General features: G+C 41.5%; 1 protein-coding gene across 2 annotated transcripts in view; it reads left to right on the top strand.

Moving 5' to 3' along the window:
• SNAP91 (synaptosome associated protein 91) overlaps positions 1-17,592 on the top strand; it is an 87,648-nt gene that overhangs the window by 53,674 nt on the left and 16,382 nt on the right. The window contains exons 9-21 of one of the 2 annotated variants that reach the window (XM_072142030.1): positions 1,007-1,048; positions 2,882-2,902; positions 3,744-3,811; positions 4,073-4,078; positions 5,204-5,225; positions 5,834-5,943; positions 6,194-6,294; positions 7,483-7,497; positions 7,582-7,755; positions 10,685-10,792; positions 11,539-11,817; positions 13,403-13,480; positions 13,600-13,671. In XM_072142030.1, coding sequence (XP_071998131.1) covers positions 1,007-1,048; positions 2,882-2,902; positions 3,744-3,811; positions 4,073-4,078; positions 5,204-5,225; positions 5,834-5,943; positions 6,194-6,294; positions 7,483-7,497; positions 7,582-7,755; positions 10,685-10,792; positions 11,539-11,817; positions 13,403-13,480; positions 13,600-13,671 — 1,096 coding nt within the window. Of the gene's footprint in view, positions 1-1,006; positions 1,049-2,881; positions 2,903-3,743; positions 3,897-4,072; positions 4,079-5,203; positions 5,226-5,833; positions 5,944-6,193; positions 6,295-7,482; positions 7,498-7,581; positions 7,756-10,684; positions 10,793-11,538; positions 11,818-13,402; positions 13,481-13,599; positions 13,672-17,592 lie in introns of those variants that run through there. The other variant, XM_072142029.1, reaches the window with a different exon arrangement.

Below are 17,592 nucleotides of genomic sequence, written 5' to 3' on the forward strand. Positions count from 1 at the left end.
AGTTGGCACAAACTGTTGCTTTCATTTACACAGATAAGTCTTCCTGGTCCCTCTTTCAGAGAAACAGCCCCTCGTCATGCTGTTGTCCCCCCTCCCCCATACTTCACAGTAGGGTAAGGTGTCCTTTGGATGCAACTCGCATTCACTCTCCTCCAAACATGACAAGTTGTGTTTTTTACCAAACAGCTCTACTTTGGTTTCATCTGACCATATGACATTCTCCCAATACTCTTCTGGAACATCCAAATGCTTTTCAGACGGGCCCGGATATATACTGGCTTAAGCAGGCGGACACGTCTGGCACTGCAGGATCCCTGGAATAGTGTGTTATTGACCGTAGCCTTTGTAATGTTGGCCAAGCTTTCTGCAGGTCATTCACTAGGTCCTCATGTGTGTTTTGGGGATTTTTGCTCACCATTGTTGTGATCATTTTGACCCCATGGAGTGAGATCTTGCTTTGAGCCCCTGATCGAGGGAGATTATCAGTGTTCTTATATATCCTCCCTTTTCTAACTATTGCTCTCACAGTTGATTTCTTCACAGTAAGCTGCTTTCCCATTGCAGATTCAGTGTTCCCGGCCTGGTGGAGGCCTACAATTTTGTTTCTGGTGTCCTATGATGGCTCTTTGGTCTTCACCATAGTAGAGTTTGGAGTGTTACTGTTGTGGACAGGTGTCTCTTATACTGATAAGTTCAAAATTACAGGTTTGTGAGAGCCAGAAATCTTGCTTGTTATTGACCAAATACTTATTTACACCATAATTGGAAAATAAATCCATAAAATCACATTGTCTGTCTGATTTTTAAAGAATTCGTTTTCACATTTTGCCTCTCATAGTTGAGATCGACCTATGATGTGAATTATAGGCCTCTCTCCTCTTTTTACATGGGAGAACTAAATACGAAGAACTATGTGGGAGACCAAATACGTTTTCCCCCACTGTATACGATTCCTAAATGTGTTCTTTACAGAATGTTGCACTTATATATCTACTTTGATTTACAGCAGGTTGGTATCGATAAAGGTGACATCCCTGATCTTACCCAGGTGAGCTTCCATTCTGATGAAACTTAATTTTTATGTTTTCGATGAGATAATCCCTGCCATTTGTGTACCCACCTGTTACCTTGCTAATTGACTTCGATGATGCATTGCAGTTGTTAGTTATCGGTGCCTAAAAATGTTTGGCGGCTGTGCTTTGCAGTGTGTTCACAAATGGAAGAACTGTTGGTGAAGTTTCTACACCCGAAAAGGGTTGTTATTGCAGGGTGGATATGTCTAAATAGATCTATCACGCAGAGGTCCCACTAACATCTTACTATTTTTGAGGAGTATTTTTAGTCGAGGAGGAGTATGAAAATTTCGCTAATACATATAACTAAATAATATATAATAGCCGTATATAATGTTAATAGACGCCATTTATAAAAAAAAATATATATCATCTGTCTGCGCACAGCGCACGGCACACTCACAAGCACCCGCGCACACACTCGTGCACGGCGCACAATCACCACACACGCAGCACACACTCACCCAGCGCATACACAGAGTGCAGTGTACCCCCGGCCGCAGCTCACACTCACCCGGCACTTCTCTCAGGTCCCGCCGGGATCACATAACCGCTGGCCGCTGCTGCGGGCATTGATAGCTGGAGCAGCAGCATTGCGGCCCACATGTCTCCCCCGGGGTCGGCGCTCACAAATGCCACACATCTCCGCATCCTGCTGAGCGGCCCGGCGCGCGCTGTGATCGCGCTACTGACTTTCCCCTCCTTTGCAGCGTGCGCTGGGCCGCTCAGCATGCGCGCTACATGGAATAATTGCCAAGCGTATCTTTACGCATGGCAATTATTTTGGGGGGTAATGGCGCCTCATCACGCGTCTATGACGCGTGGTGTCGCGTTAATGCGACCTCTGCTATCACGTTTAGCATTTATTCACATCTCACTTGTTTTTTTAATTTGTTCAGCATATGTGCCATGAACGTTCCCAGCGTGTTCACTGAGGGTACCCATAGACATATACTAGCGGGCAGAGGAATCCTTTTTGCCTCTGCCTGACCAGTATATATAATTTACTTTGGGAAAGACGCCGGAAGTTAGGTCTTTCTGACATATACACTCAGTGGAGGTCATTGTAGCCTAAATGGGATGAATGAAAAGTATTGCAGAAATGCAATGTGTTTTCACAGAGCAGGTATTTAAAGGGAACCTGTCACCAGGGACCTCATTTTCACTAAAGGCCGGTTGCAGAAGCCCTTCACACCAGCAGTGCAAATCTGCCTTTCTGCCTTTTCTAAGCATTTGCATTACAATATAATTGTGTGTTATAACTTACCTGGCATCCTGACAAAATCCTGGGGTAGTCACAGGGGCTGGACTTTTTGGTTTGGATGCATTTCAAAAAACAACATGTGGCTTGTCTGAGTTACCCACTCCTCAGAGCTTGGCCCCCACCTTTGTGCTCCTGTCTAGCTCCTCCTCCTGCTTCTTCTCAGAGGTCACAGCCTGGTCAGCCTGACATCAGTGGGGGAGGGACAAGCTGTACAGGAGCACAAACATGGAGACAGCCTGCAGCACAGAGAAGTCACATGTTGTTTTTTGAAGTGCATGATAACCAAAGTCCAGCCCCTGTGACTACCCCAGGATTTTGTCAGGATGCAAGAGTAAGTTATAACACACAATTATAAAGTAATGCAAATTCGTAGAAAAGGCAGATTTGCACTGCAGGTGTCATGGGCTTTTACAATATGTCTTTAGTGAAAAATGAGGTCCCTGGTGACAGGTTCCCTTTAAAGCCCACTGGAAATGCCCTATGAATTCATTGTGTTTGCTTCCTTTCATAGCTTCAGTGTTAACTATGTTTCTTTTCCTTTAAGGACGGTTTTGTCGACGAGCCGGTAATTTAGGCGCTTCTTCTAGTGATTAATACTTTGCTTTCAGCGTGTCCTTATTCACTACCTGTAACATACTTCTTAGTAAGATCATAACACCTGCATTATCTTTTATCTCTGCAAAAACGTCAGTGACTTCCCTGCAGTTACATAAAAGAACATTTGCATATAGAATCTAAAATCATTTTTTTAATATTTGAATATGTACACAATAAATAGCAGATTCTTAGTAATGTCTTCATCATAATAAACATTACATGCTGGGAGTTTTCAGCTCCTATAAACATTAGTAGAAGCAAAAGCCATAGCAAGACACAAAAAGCTTCTGCAAGAAGTCATTGCTTTGTTGCAAGGCATTGAGATAAAAGTATAATGTAGCACTGACCTTAATCTAAGTGGTGTATGATTGGCTGAAGGGTCTAGAGTGGTCTGCCGTGTTTTCTGAAGCTGTATGTGATGGGGATCTATCTAATGTCATATGCCACTATGTGTGAACCTGACCTTTAATGGCACTAAAGTAGGAAAAAAGCTGACTATTGCTGTGCTCTTTAGTTATCTTTTGGGCATAATTTTTCCATTCTTAACTTATTCTCAAGGGTTTGATTTAAATTAATTTTTCCTGTTCAGATAACCCTTTCTCTTAATACTAACGTATATTGTTTGTGCATGCCGTAGCTTTCAGTAAGTTTACCTCTTAGTGGTTTCTACTCGACTGCCTTTGGTGACTTTTACAACATGTCTCTTCTAATCACTGTGGCCAAAAATGTTACTTCTGCACAGTTTACCATCAAAGGCTTTGCATTATTTTTATTTTTATTAATGTATGCAATATGTGTGTATTTTAAAGGCACCGAGCAGTCTAATGGAAACTTTGGAACAACATTTAAATACCTTGGAAGGGAAAAAAGGCAACAGGTTTGTATGTCTACATATGAAGCGTTTCCTCACTGCTTTTATAAATGCTATTAGGGATTCAAGTATCTGAGGCACACCAGTTTACTTGCTCACATCCTATATTAATATGATACACCTGGTGTGTACTCCATAACAAATTTTGGCACAGGTTGTGGGTAGTTCCCCCTATTTTGTATGTTTTCTTTGTAGGTTTATTTCTTGCATTGACATTTTTCTTTTTTTGTTTTGTTTTTTTCTCTCTTTTGTGTCCGGATCATATAGTGATGGGTGAGTATGTAAAATGTGTAAGTTGTGAAGTCTATTTTACAAATGCTGTATATACTCAAGTATAAGCCAAGTTTTCCAGCACAAAAAAAGTGCTGCAAAACCCAAAGTTGTACTCAAGTGAAAAAAAAGAAAGTCCATACTCACCTTTCCGACACCCCCCCACTGGTCTTCTCTTCCATCTGTCCAGCAGCGCCATCAGAGTGTGTTTCTGCTGTGGGGGGCATCGGAAAGATGAGTATGGACTTTCTTTTTTTATGAATTGGGCAAACTGGGGCTGGCTGTATACTGGGGGCGAAATGGGGCTGGCTGTATACTGGGGGCTGGGGGCTAAATGGCTATATACTGGGGGGAGTCTGTGACCAATGCATTTCCCACTCTGGGCTTCTAGAGTCAATAGGTTTGACCCTAGAGTCAATAGGTGTTCCCAGTTTTTTGTGGTAAAATTAGGAGTCTCTACTTATATTCGGGTCAGCTTATACTGGAGTATACTCAAGTTGGGTCCATTAGAGGGCTAGTTATCTGAATTGGGGCCAATTCACTTAATTACCATCCTGTTTCATGGATCAACCACACTGCTGGGGCCAGGATAGTGATATATAATGTAAGGAGTCCCCCTTCCCTGCCAAACAACAGGCAAAATTGTAACCATGGGTATATAACCAGACTGCTTTTTAACAGGGAAGAAGGGACTCCATGCATAACATATCGCTATGATGCATGGAGTTCTGCTTACAGCAGGGTCGTTTGTGACGCAAGGATGATCACGGTCTAGCCGCAGCTGGAGGAGCTGCTCTGCCATCTTTTCTCTAAATTTACAAAGCATTAACATAAGAGTTGATGTACTAAACATTGAAATTTATCTTTCACAGACCAGTTATAGTTCTGCAAAACTGGAAGCTGATCTCCTTTTTTTAGTCTTTTTAACACACCTATTTCATCTGTTGTCATGCTTTATTTCATTGTATTGGCATTTAATGGCCTAATAAACTGGCCACAATAAATTTTAGTCATAATTTTATATGAATACATTTATGCTATAAGTCATTACAATATGTGTATATATTGTAAAAAAAAAAAGTATGTTTATAAATATATGAAAACTAAAAAAGTATGTTTTGATTTCAGCTCTGGATCGCCACTAGGGAAGGTAATGTATATGTAGTATATTTCATGTGTTAGGCTATGGGTACACTCACACACACACACACACAAGGTAGTTTTCTGTTAACAGAAACTGCAGATTTTCGACAGATATACCCCAACGGTTGTCTTGATTTGCTTTATTTTGGCAGCAACGTTTTCCTGTGTTGTTAATAATAATAATTCTGTTAGATCCTTGGACAGAAGTGTGTGTGTATATACTACATATTAGAAAGAAAATTTTACTAGTGCCTCTTTCTTGTCTAGCAGTTAAGTAAATACTATAGTCATCTCACCATACTGTACTTATTTAAACTGCCCACCCCCACAAACTGGTGAATGTGGAAGTAGGGGAAGTAATACATGGCACAATGAGACACTGCTCAGATACATGCGATCACTCTGCTGCTCGATATGTGAAACACCAGAAGGGAGAAGGACCAGGGAGTGTGGAGATGGCAGAGAGAAGGGTGCAGGATGTATCCTCCCTTGTACTTGAGGGAAGGAAGTACATGAAAATGAAATATGTATATTACTGTAGCCAGAGGCTTATGAATCATCTAGCCTTAACATCAGTATAGAGTAAAAGGTAGTTTTTTATGTTCTATTTTGTAGTCTTCTCCTGCTACTACAGTAACCTCTCCGAACACAACTCCATCAAAGACTGTAGACACTTCTCCTCCCGTTGACCTTTTTGCAACTGCAAGTGCTTCATCTGCCATTTGGTAAGCTTGCTTGGTTTTAGTCACAGTATGACCTGGAATATAAGAGGTATTAAAGCATATTTGTTGTTGTAAGATGAAGTCAATAGTCTAGTCTTATCTGTAAAGGCCACAATTCAGAGATTCAGCACTAATAGGATTTCACTGAAATTATCGTTAAATGGTAGCCAAAGTGATATGATTCATTTGTAGTATTATTTCATTGACTACACACTGTGGTAAGTATGTCTTCCATATCCTTTTCTCTTTGCAGTTCAGCTAAGCTCTCGAATGATCTTCTGGATCTGCAGCCAGACTTCACCTCATCCGGTCAGTCCGCTTCTGCTGCACCAGCAGCTGCCAGTGCTTGGGGAGGTAAATTCATATCTTCTGGGGACTTTATTGTGTTTTGGAAAACTGGCCCTGATAAATGTGCAGCATTTCATCTGCCCAATGAACAAATTCCTATTTGTCAAGTTTTATATTTGCTGATGCACACTGTATTTAGATGAATCATGTTGCTGATTTGAATACAGTAAAAGTCATATTCTGTATCTTAATTCATTAAATTTGTGTGGCATTGCCAGGCTGTAACCCATAAAAATCCTAATACAGGAATTCTGGGGGTTTAAGAGAACTTGTAAACCAGAAAAAGTACCTTATGTGCCAGTTTTCAAAGTTGCTGGCAATGTCTTTATAACTTTCTGATGCTGGTTGCAGCTCGAAAAATGCACTTTTATACCAGTTCGGCATCCAGTCGCAGGGGTGGGGTTATTGTCCCATCAGTCAAGGAGGTGCTCGCTGTCATGGCCACCTCCTCAGATAACTACACCGCCTTATCTGCATGGACAAGCCATGTCGACTCCCCCTGTCTGGTCAGTGTCTCGTCGGACGGAGACCTCTCATGCGTGGGAATTCAGAGTATGCACAGGGCATAGAACGGAGAGGACCGGCGCACTGCGCCTGCGCTGGTGTTCCAACAAGACATCGGCCAGGTGGGGGGAATCTAGAAGGAGGCATGGGTTGCTGCAGGTTCATGCAGATAGGAAAGGCGTAGTTGGCTGACGAGGTGGCCATGACGGAGAGGACCATTTTGACTGCTGGGGCGATGACCCCACTTCCCTGACTGAATGCCGAACAGGAGCATGCACGCAGCATTGGAAAGTTATAAAGGCATGGCCATCAACTTTGACGTTTACACGCGTGGGGGCTAGTGACAAGTTTCCTTTAAAGAAACAAGTGTTTTGGATATGAAAAGAAAAAAATAGAATGGGTTTTGTATGAAAAGAAAAATGGAGCATTATTTATTGTTGTCCAAAACTTGATACTACATATTATTTTTGTAATGTTACAGATTGTAGTAGTAAAGGGAATTTTATACAGGGCTACACTTGAATAAACTGTATCATTTGGGTAGAAAGACACCATATCATTGGCCTTTCCTCATTTCTTTGTTTTGTTTTTTTCAACGTTCTTTCAGGTAACATTCACACATTCTCCCTATATCATACCTTTTACATTTTTTTTACTTCTTCTTTGCTTTCTTAATGGATGACATGGCAGATCTATTGGGCGAGGGTGAGTAGCAGCTTCCTCCATGGCTTTTCTGTGACTGCTGTGGTGTCTCTTCTAACTCTTCTTCCCATTCCTGTTTACATGCAGACTCTCTTTCTGCGCCTTCTACTTCTCTTATCTCTGAGGCTCCTCAGCTTTCTGACCCATTTTCAGCTGAGCCCAGTGCCCTTCCTGCTGCTTCTATTGAAACTCCAGCACCTTCATCATCTCCGGCACCTGCCACTCTTAGTACTGCTAGTGCTGATGTCGATCTCTTTGGAGGTTAGTAAGGCCACAGAACATGTTTTTTTTTTCATTCTATTTCATACTTTTGTATATCCTAAAACATAAAATTATCTGCATAATTACCTTCTCTAGTACTACATTACATAGTAATATACATCAAAAGTAAACAATAGTTCACAGTACAGCTCATCCGTTTTGTACTTTCTTCTAAGCATATCAAGTACCCATGTGAGGCTGTCTGACAATTGAAAGGGGACTGTTAAGAATTTCCATTATACCCACTGATTTAAAATATAGAGAGATGACCATGGATAGCACAGTCACCTCAGAAAGTCAAATCATTGGAAGTAAAAACCAATTCAACATAATATTAAAGCTTAGCCATGTCAGTGACGTGCTCTACCACCTTGTGCAATTAATTTCATGGAGAAGTTAAAGATGCAGAAGTTCACTTACCTTTCCCCCTGCACAGTGCACATTCTTCAATGTGCTCCATAAAAGGCATTGGGAAAATATTTATCAGAAGTGTCTGAGAGCAGAACTGTTCTGTTCTTCAGCTCACAGAAAACTCTGCTACCACATAGTCCTCTTAAGCTCCTCTATAATGTTCAAGCCCCCCCTCCATGATCATACAGTGGACACAGCAGCTGTACTGTTACATCTGCCCACCTGTGAATAAATGTGAATGCTCAGACTTCAACTTACACTTTCAAAAACAGACCCTGCGCATGCTGGATTTTATGGACCGCCCACAGGTGCTGCGTGGAGTCCCATCTTCTGCACTGTGTTTGGTCCGTTAAATCCGGCTAGCGTATGATCTGTTTACCACAGACCGACCATGGACCAAGGCCACATGCCTAATGGAAACTAGTTCCATGGGAACTAGAACTCCAGAACAAGGGCCAAACCAGACACCCATGTGTTTTAGTTGGCTGCTTTATTGTATTTTAGCAAGTCTCTACACACCCGTTGATTCTCTATACTCAGAGTGTGGTATATGGTGAGAAACAACCAACAGATTTTAAACGAGGAGCACAAGATGCAGCAGAAGAGGATTTCTTTGTATGCGGCTCAGAACTAATAATAATAATACATCTTTATTTATATAGCAGCATATTCTGGAGCACTTTACAGATCATGGGTTACATATTCAAGTAAAATAAGGCATTACAGATTAAGGCCTCATGCTCACGACTGTATGTTTTTGCAGTTTTGTATATACAGCTAAATTTTGGCCATGAATACAGGACATTTTTCACCCATATGAGCACCTAAGGCACCATATCTCTACCATAGCCGTATAAAATAGGGTGGGCTGCCAAATGATCACTGGCTTACAGAATGCACCGGCAAGATCTTGTCATGGATCCAAAGTGTTATGGAATTTCTAGATGGGGATGAAATATCACCACTATACAAGGCACTGGTTCGGCCTCACCTGGAATATGCCGTCCAGTTCTGGGTCCGGTCCATAAAAAGGATGCTATGGAGCTGGAGAGGGTCCAACAAAGAGCCACAAAAATGATAAGGGGTATGGAGTGCCTGAGTTATGAGGAAAGATTAAAACAACTAAATTTATTTAGTCTAGAAAAGAGACGACTAGGAGGGGACATGATTAATTTATGTTACAAATACGGTGGAAAGTTGTTCTAGGTTAAATCAAATCAAAAGACATGGGGCGACAGGGCTTTTTTACTGTACTATGGAATAGCTTGCCTCAGGTGCTGGTCACAGCAGGGACAGCAGAGAGCTTCAAGGGTCTAGATGTCTTTTTACATCAAAATAACATTTGCAGTTCTGTTATATAGAATACCCATAAATCCCTTCCTCATCCAATCCCTACCCTATCTTGGTTAAACCTGAAAGACGTGTATTTTATCAACCATATGAACTATGAAACCTCCCACTGGTTCTGGTCCCCCTGGATACTGCACGTATATACAGCAGCATATGGTGCTAACCATAGACTTCTATATGCATATTTTATACGTTCCCATAGACTTCTATGGGGCATAATACGGAAATACATGAGAAAAAAAAGGACATGCTCTTTTTTTTTTTTTTTTTTTTTTTTTTTTGTACGGTGCGGTATGTCCATTAAAATGGATCACCATATTGCCCAATGTAATGAATGGGGTCGTATGCTGCATATGCTCATGTGCATGAGGCCTTATAACAAGGTCATATGAAAGGAGTGAGGGCCCTGCTCATAAGAGCTTACAATCTATGTACTAGATGCCAATGTATGAGAAGCTTATTCTTGAGGATACAGAGAAAATGAAACATGCCCATCTGTATCCAAAGCTGCAGTATCGATGATCTGAATAGTAACACACACAATGATGTGAGGCAGAGGAATCTGATGCTACTGTATGACACAGATTTTTAGATTTGGATTTTGATGCATCATCATATTTTTAGGTAGAATCTGCAGCAAGAAAGGAAATGTTGCTTTATTCTCTAGCTTAGATAAATGATAAAAACTGTTTTTCTATTACTTTAAACCCAGAGATGTACTGGATGTACTTGGCAAACATTTGGACAAGTAAATGTTATCTTGTTTTGTTGACTAAACTTCTGTATTTCCTTTTTCTGATTTTCTAATATCTTAAAAGGATTCATTTTCATAGCTATACCCAATCCTTGAGTAATTTCTGTCATGCAAAACATATTTTTGCTTGGACACGGTAAGAAATGTAAGGAAAAAAAATCTACTTTTGTTCAAGCAAAAATATCCATTTTAAAATTGGCTGGTAAGTGTATTAATGGGGATGTGACACTATCCATATGCATGAAGCCCTTATACAATATAAGCCTGTTATGTACTATGATTGACTTGTAAAGTCATAGAAGATTTCTCATGTTGTATAAGGGAAATGTAAACAACAAAATGATTTTCTTATTTTTCTTCTTTATCTCCCCTTTTTGATTTATTTTTTGCTCCCATGAAATCCCCTCACCCTAGATGCCTTTGCTGCTTCTCCTGGTGAAGCACCTGCAACATTAGAAGGGGCTGCAGCAGCACCTCCCCCTACCCCTGTTGCAGCGGCTCTTGATGCATGCTCTGGAAACGGTGGGTTTCATATCTGCTACTTGTCACCTGTTGCCATTCCTTGCACTCTCCCCATTTCTGTTAATGCTTTTCCTAGCAATTCTTCTGTTTTGCAATGTATATGATATACAGTGAAACCTTTAAAAAATGACCACCGCATTATCCAGAAACCGTTTTGCAGACAGGTTTCCAGTTCCTCAACATATTCAACATACCGGCTCTCTTCTTTGAGAAGTCCGCCCGTCAATTTTTAATGCAATTTTAGGTGGTCATCTCAGAGATTTCCCTGTATAGTATTTAAATGGCAATTCCTTAAAATTATGTCATTGCTGGGATTGCTTCCTTGGGATTGACATGATGAACTACAGTTGTGCTAATGTGTCTTCCAATAAGAACCTTGCTGCAATTCCAGTAATAAGTGAATGATTCCTATTTAAGGTCACCAAATTTGTAGTGTTTTAAATTGTAGATAAAAAATCTGAATATTTCATGTAAATGAGATTTTGTTTGTTTTATGCGGATTCAGACAAATAGGAGAATCCCAGACATTTATTCATCAGCTTTGCTGTGAATGAGTATACCCTAATAGTATTCAGTATCATCTGATCAGATATAGGCAGGCGGTGGTTCACATGATGGTACAGTATTGGTTCTGTAATACATTTTATAGAATGTCATAACATGAACTGTGTTCCTGATCCTTGGATAAAATAAGTTCTTATTCTCTCCTAACTTCTCCATCTGTTTTCCACTTTCTTCCTCCTAAGACCCCTTTGCCCCATCTGAAGGTAGTGCAGAAGCTGCTCCTGAACTGGACCTTTTTGCTTTGAAGCCCGCTGAAAGCAGCACTCCTGTAGTTACCCCTACGACTAGTACAAGCAATGCTAGTGCTGCTCTCGCCACTACTCCTTCTCCTCCTCCTCCTACTCCTGCTGCAGCAGTTGCTCCTACTACTACAACTGCTACTACCACTACCACCGCTGCCACCACTACTTCCAGCACTACCACAACAACTACTGCACCTCCTGCTCTAGATATCTTTGGTGGTAAATGACTTTGTGGGTTTTTGATTGATATGTGTTATGGTTTTCTCCTATTTTGAAGTCTAGAGATGATTTCTGTTCTCATTGCCTCATTTCTGCTGTTCTTCTCCCAATCATTGTAATGTCCACTTGGGCTTCAGTTATTTTTCAGACAGTGTTTTTGAGACAGACATCAGAATCTCAAGTTGTAATATCACAAATTTAATAATGTAATAAGGCACCATTTCTGTCCACTGAGCTAAATTTATCATTGGACAGAGTAAACCTCATTGAAAAATGAGCCTGTTAAAAGAAGCTGATCAGTTTTCTATATATTCTGTGGGGAGATATTGGGTACAACTTGTATTTCCAACATTTCAAGCTCCTTCTGTACTGAGTATTGTGGTAGGTCCAATTGGTGTTTTACAGCCTTCATTGAATAGGTGTAAACACAGAGATGGCTGAACTACCTGTCATGATGAAAGGTTTCGTTTAAAGGAAACCTACCACTTGTAGTGGCAGGTTTCTGATGGAAATACCGGGCACCAGCTCAGGGTGAGCTGGTGCCGGAGCTTATTTTCGTTAGTGTTTTAAACCGCGGTATCGCGGTTTAAAACACTTTTTAAACTTTATAGCCGGCGCAGGCAGGTACGCGCTCGGCGCTTACCAGGCGCGCGCCTCTCATTCACTTCTTATGTAGCCGCGCGCACGGTAAGCGCCGAGCGCGTACCTGCCTGCGTCGGCTATAAAGTTTAAAAAGTGTTTTAAACCGCGATACCGCGGTTTAAAACACTAACGAAAATAAGCTCCGGCACCAGCTCACCCTGAGCTGGTGCCCGGTATTTCCATCAGAAACCTGCCACTACAAGTGGTAGGTTTCCTTTAAAGGGAACTTGCCAGGCACCAAAGGTCCCTCCTCATTCACCGTAGTGAGTTTCTCTACATGATGATATTGAAATGAGTCAGTAGCTCCTGGGATTTATAAAATGAACCCCCCAGCGCTCCATTCTGCATTGTAATCCTGTGAATTGAGTCCTGAGCTGTCCTGAGTCAGGGTGCCACACCCCCTTCCGCCTCTGTCCTCTTGTAAACACGACCCCTGCACACTCCTCCTGTTACGCTGCAGCACAGAAAGGGGTGTGAATGTTATGTGCAGGAGGTATGTTTACAAAAAGACAGAGGAGGAAGGGGGTGTCGTAGCCTGACTCCGCTCAGCAACGTCCGGCTGACTAAATTCACAGGATTTCAATGCAGAGTGGACGGTTCATTTTATAAATTACAAGGTACTATTTGGGGTTTAAGGAACATTGTGGAAGTGATTGGCTCCATTTAAAGAGTGGTAGTTTTTAGGTAGATGTCAAATCAAAAGTTTTAATTAAAATATGCCTTTTAAAATAAATGGCTGTATGGATTTTATCCAACAGTGTGATATGATGGAACTTGAGGTTGAGGATGTCTGGCTTCATCTGTATGTTCTGTTCTACAAATGAAATGTGCTTGTTCACTGGCACCATGCATGCTTGTTTCTTATTCGAAACCGATTGCTCAAACATTCTCTGCTCTTCTAAGCACATTTTGAAGGAATAACATTGCTTGTATTTGGTCTTAGATTTATTTGAGTCTGTTTCGGAGCAGGCTGCTGCGCCTAAGCCAGAAGTTACACCTAGCATAGACCTGTTTGGTACAGGTAAAGCATGACATCTTTTTCATTCACGTTTTTGGTTCCATGAATTGTTGCTGCACTTCTGATTTTCTCATTGCTTAATCTGACTTGGCTCTCTTTTTTTTTTCTTTTGCTTTGGGAAGATGCTTTCTCATCCCCACCACATGGGCCTTCTCCTGTGCCCGAGACTTCCCTCACTGGAGACCTCTTATCTGGTGAGTGCTTTTTTGTGTAAAGCACTTGAATGATATGTAGGCCTAATTCGATGAGCAACAGTTGGCCATGTATGTGCTTTTAGGCCCGCAGCACACAGCTGTGGTCAGTCTGGGATGAAAGGCCCGTACTCTGGCTGGATTTCATAGAACAACCTCCCCTCAGAGAACCAGACTCCTCCCATCATAGTGATATTTGGTGCAAGGTGTCCCTTCTGCCCTGTAAATCAGGGTCACCGAAAAGTAATAATGATTTCACTATGTTTTGGGGACTCTTTGCATCATATATTAGACTCCCTTTCTCTGCACTGTGGGCAGTCCCTAAAATCTGAATAATGGTCATCTGCTTCTGGCCATGGGGTTTACTACCCATTTTTATTATATATTAACTGGCTGACCAGCTGTCCATGTCACTGCCTGTTGTGCTGTTTATCATTACCCGCATTGCACATGTAGGATAGAGTCGCCTGCAGTCAACTCATCTGGTTTATATCTGCATGTTCCTATTCATAATTAGGACTTTTATAGCTCGCATATTAAGTTAACCTATTACAGCTCTGCATACTTCATAGAAATTGTTACTCAATCAGTGAGGGATGAATGTAAAATGTACAATGAAAAGGGTCTCTGTCCAAGTTGACTGCACATCAGGTACCGCGGACTGGGCATGTAGTCATTTCTAGCTGCAGTTAAAGGAAAGCTCCAGGTTCCTCCTATCATTCTGCCATTTTACTGCTACATGTATTGCTATCGATCCTGGAAGCCATGTTATTTTTACTTCTCTATCAGGAAGTCATTACATTGTGTTGTGAGGCTGCAGCCTATAACTAGGAGACATAGACCCTGATCATTCTCTAGAGGAAGTACTGTGTACACTGGCCCAAACAAAATGGTGAAACCGGCATCCAGTCCCAAGGCACATTCTTCTTCTTTCTGCCATTAGTACCCAATGCAAAGGTGCCAATAACAGGAAATGGTCGCCAGTGTTATAAAACGGTATATAAAATTGTATATACTGACGAAAGAAAAAAGGTAACAATTTTTTTAACTTTTGACTTTCCGGCTCAGTATCTCTCTGTCCACTACTGCTTTGAACTTATTATTAGTACCTTATATTCCTGTCAAGTAACTGCATATTTACGGTTTGCTCCTGGTGCTGGAACAATCTCTTTTTACATTCTCAAAAGCTCAGTGTGTTATTAGGTTGAGTCCCAAGTGAAAGGTCACTACTTCGAAGAGCAGTCTTGTAGAAGATTTCCCAAGAATAGAGAATCCACATAATTGAGCTCATTAATGGCGGTGTAATAGCCAGACTGCATCATGTGAGGGCCAAGGTACTTCGAAGAATAAAAAATAAAGGTGGACTTCCTGGCAAATTCTGGGAGTCAATAAGTCAGATCATTTAGGTCAGTTGTGGCACAACAAATATGGCAGAGGAGGTGGGTAATGGTGAAATCAGACTTCCATGCGAGCAAAAAGCGTGGGAATGGTGAGCCGAAAAAAGGTGGAGATGCCACAATTACATAATGTAACATGTGGACAGTAAAAGATTGGAAACCATTAATTTGGAGCAACGCAATGAAAGTCAATATACTGGGCTCTAATGAGTGTGAATGGGTCTCGAAAAATCAAAGGAAACCGGTGCCAATTGATCAGGCTGGAAGCCTGATGATATTGCATTGTTTCAAAGCCAAGGAAATATAATACTTGGTCAGGATCAATTGTGGCCTCAAGACATGTGAATATCTTCTATTTCGTACGCTCAAATACTATGGGAATGAGTAGCATGTCATGCTGTTCCAGCACGACAACAATCTGAAGCATATGTTTAGATTGGTAAAGAAATGGTCCATATCCAAATGAGTCGACCAGTGTGGACCAACGTTGGGAATACGTAGAAAAGATTTTGTCAAGACTTGCCTGTTGAAAAGTAAAGGTGGATTTGCGAAATACTAACAAAATCAGAAAACTGTAAATCTTCAAGAGATAAACAGTAACATTGCAGTTACATGACAATAATCTGCATAAGCTTATGCTAAATGTTTGCAAGATTTGTGTATGATATATCCAAATTGATTGTCTTTGAAATGATGGTAATCTCATGTTCAAAGCTGTAGTGGATGGTGACATATGGAGCCTTAAAGTCAAAAGTTCAGAACACTGTTACCCTTTTCCTCATCAGTGTAAACCCTTACATGTGCTATACTTAAATCTATATGAATAAATTGAAGTGGCTAGACCAAAGAGATGTCTCCAAATGCTACCATATATACTCGAGTATAAGCTGAGGTACCTAATTTTACCACAAAACTAGGAAAACCTATTGAGCCAGCCCATGCCCCCCCAGTATACAGCCAGCCCCCTACCTGCCAGTATATAGCAATCCACCTGCTCCCCAGTATATAGCCTGACAGCCCATATCCCCCAGTATGTAGCCTGCTAGCCCCTGCCCCCAGTACACAGCCAGCCTCTGCCCCCTCCCCCTGTATAGAGCCAGCCCCCCACCACCCTCCCCGTCTACAGCCATCACCTGCCACCCCCAGTATACAACCAGCCCCTGTCCCAAGTATGCCAAGCCTTTAAAAAAAAATGAACACTGTACTCTCCTTTCCAACAACACCCCTGCAGGTCCTCTTCTTGCTCCGGGTCCTCCAGTTCCATCTTCAAGTCCCCACATGTGGCCGGCACACACTGCGTCAGCTGCTGACATCAGGCGCTTGCCATCATCATTGTTTGTGCACCGCTGGCATCACGCAGGGATCTGTAGAGGAGCCAGAGCACCCGAAGACTGATCCGGAGGACCCTGAGCACCTGAAGCAAATAGAAGACTTAGGGGCTTTTTTTTTTTTTTTTTTGACTCGAGTACAAGCAGAGTTAGGTTTTTCAGCACAATTTTTTTTTTTTTACAGGTATATATGGGAATTACTTTTTTATTATACTGGATTTACAGTCTACACTCTAATACTTTCTCATACACAGTGTACATGTGCCAAAAAAGTGCAGTGGGTACGGAAAGTATACAGACCCCCTTTAAATATTTCACTCTGTTTCGATGTACCCAATTGGTAAGGTCAAAGAAAAAATTTTTTTGCTCATTAATTAACTGAAATATCATATGGCTATAAGTATTGAGAGCCTTTGCTCAGTATTGAATAGAAGCACATTTTGAGCTAGTACAGCCACAAGGCTTCTTGGGAATGATGCAACAAGTGTTTCGCATCTCTACTATTCTTCTTTGTAGATCCACTCCAGTTACCTTAGGTTGGATGATGAACATCGGTGGACAGCCTCCAGAGATGCTCAATTGGGCTTAGGTCAGGGCTCTGGCTGGGCCAGTTAGGAATGGTCAAGAGTTGTTCTGAAGCCACTGCTTTGTTATTTAGCTGTGTGATTAGGGTCATTGTCTTGTTGGAAAGTGAACCTTCTGGCCAATCTGAGGTCCAGAGCACTCTGAAAGAGGTTTTTATCCAGGATCTCTCTTTACTTGGCCACATTAATTTTTCCTTCAATTGCAACCAGTCATTCTGTCCCTGCATCTGGAAAACACCCCCAGAGCATGATGCTGCCACCACCATGTTTCACTGTTGGGATTGTATTTAGCAGGTGATGAGCAGTTCCTGGTTTTCTCCGCACATACCACTTAGAATTAAGAACAAAACAGTTCAATATTCGTCTCATCAGACCAGATAATTTTATTTCTCATAGTTTTTTTTTGCAAACTGTATGCAGGTTTTCATATGTCTAGCATTGAGGAGAGGGCTGCAGTGAAATTTGATTTTGTGAAACCATGTCCCTACTGCATCTCTAAAGTTCAGCCACAATTCGGGTTCCTCTTTACCTCTCTTACCAGGGCTCTTCCCCACAATTCCTTAGTTTGGCTGGACAGCCAGCTCAAGGAAGAGTTATGGTTGTCCAAAACTTATT

Source organism: Engystomops pustulosus, chromosome 3 (genome assembly GCF_040894005.1).
Source record: "Engystomops pustulosus chromosome 3, aEngPut4.maternal, whole genome shotgun sequence".
Lineage (NCBI taxonomy): Eukaryota > Metazoa > Chordata > Amphibia > Anura > Leptodactylidae > Engystomops > Engystomops pustulosus.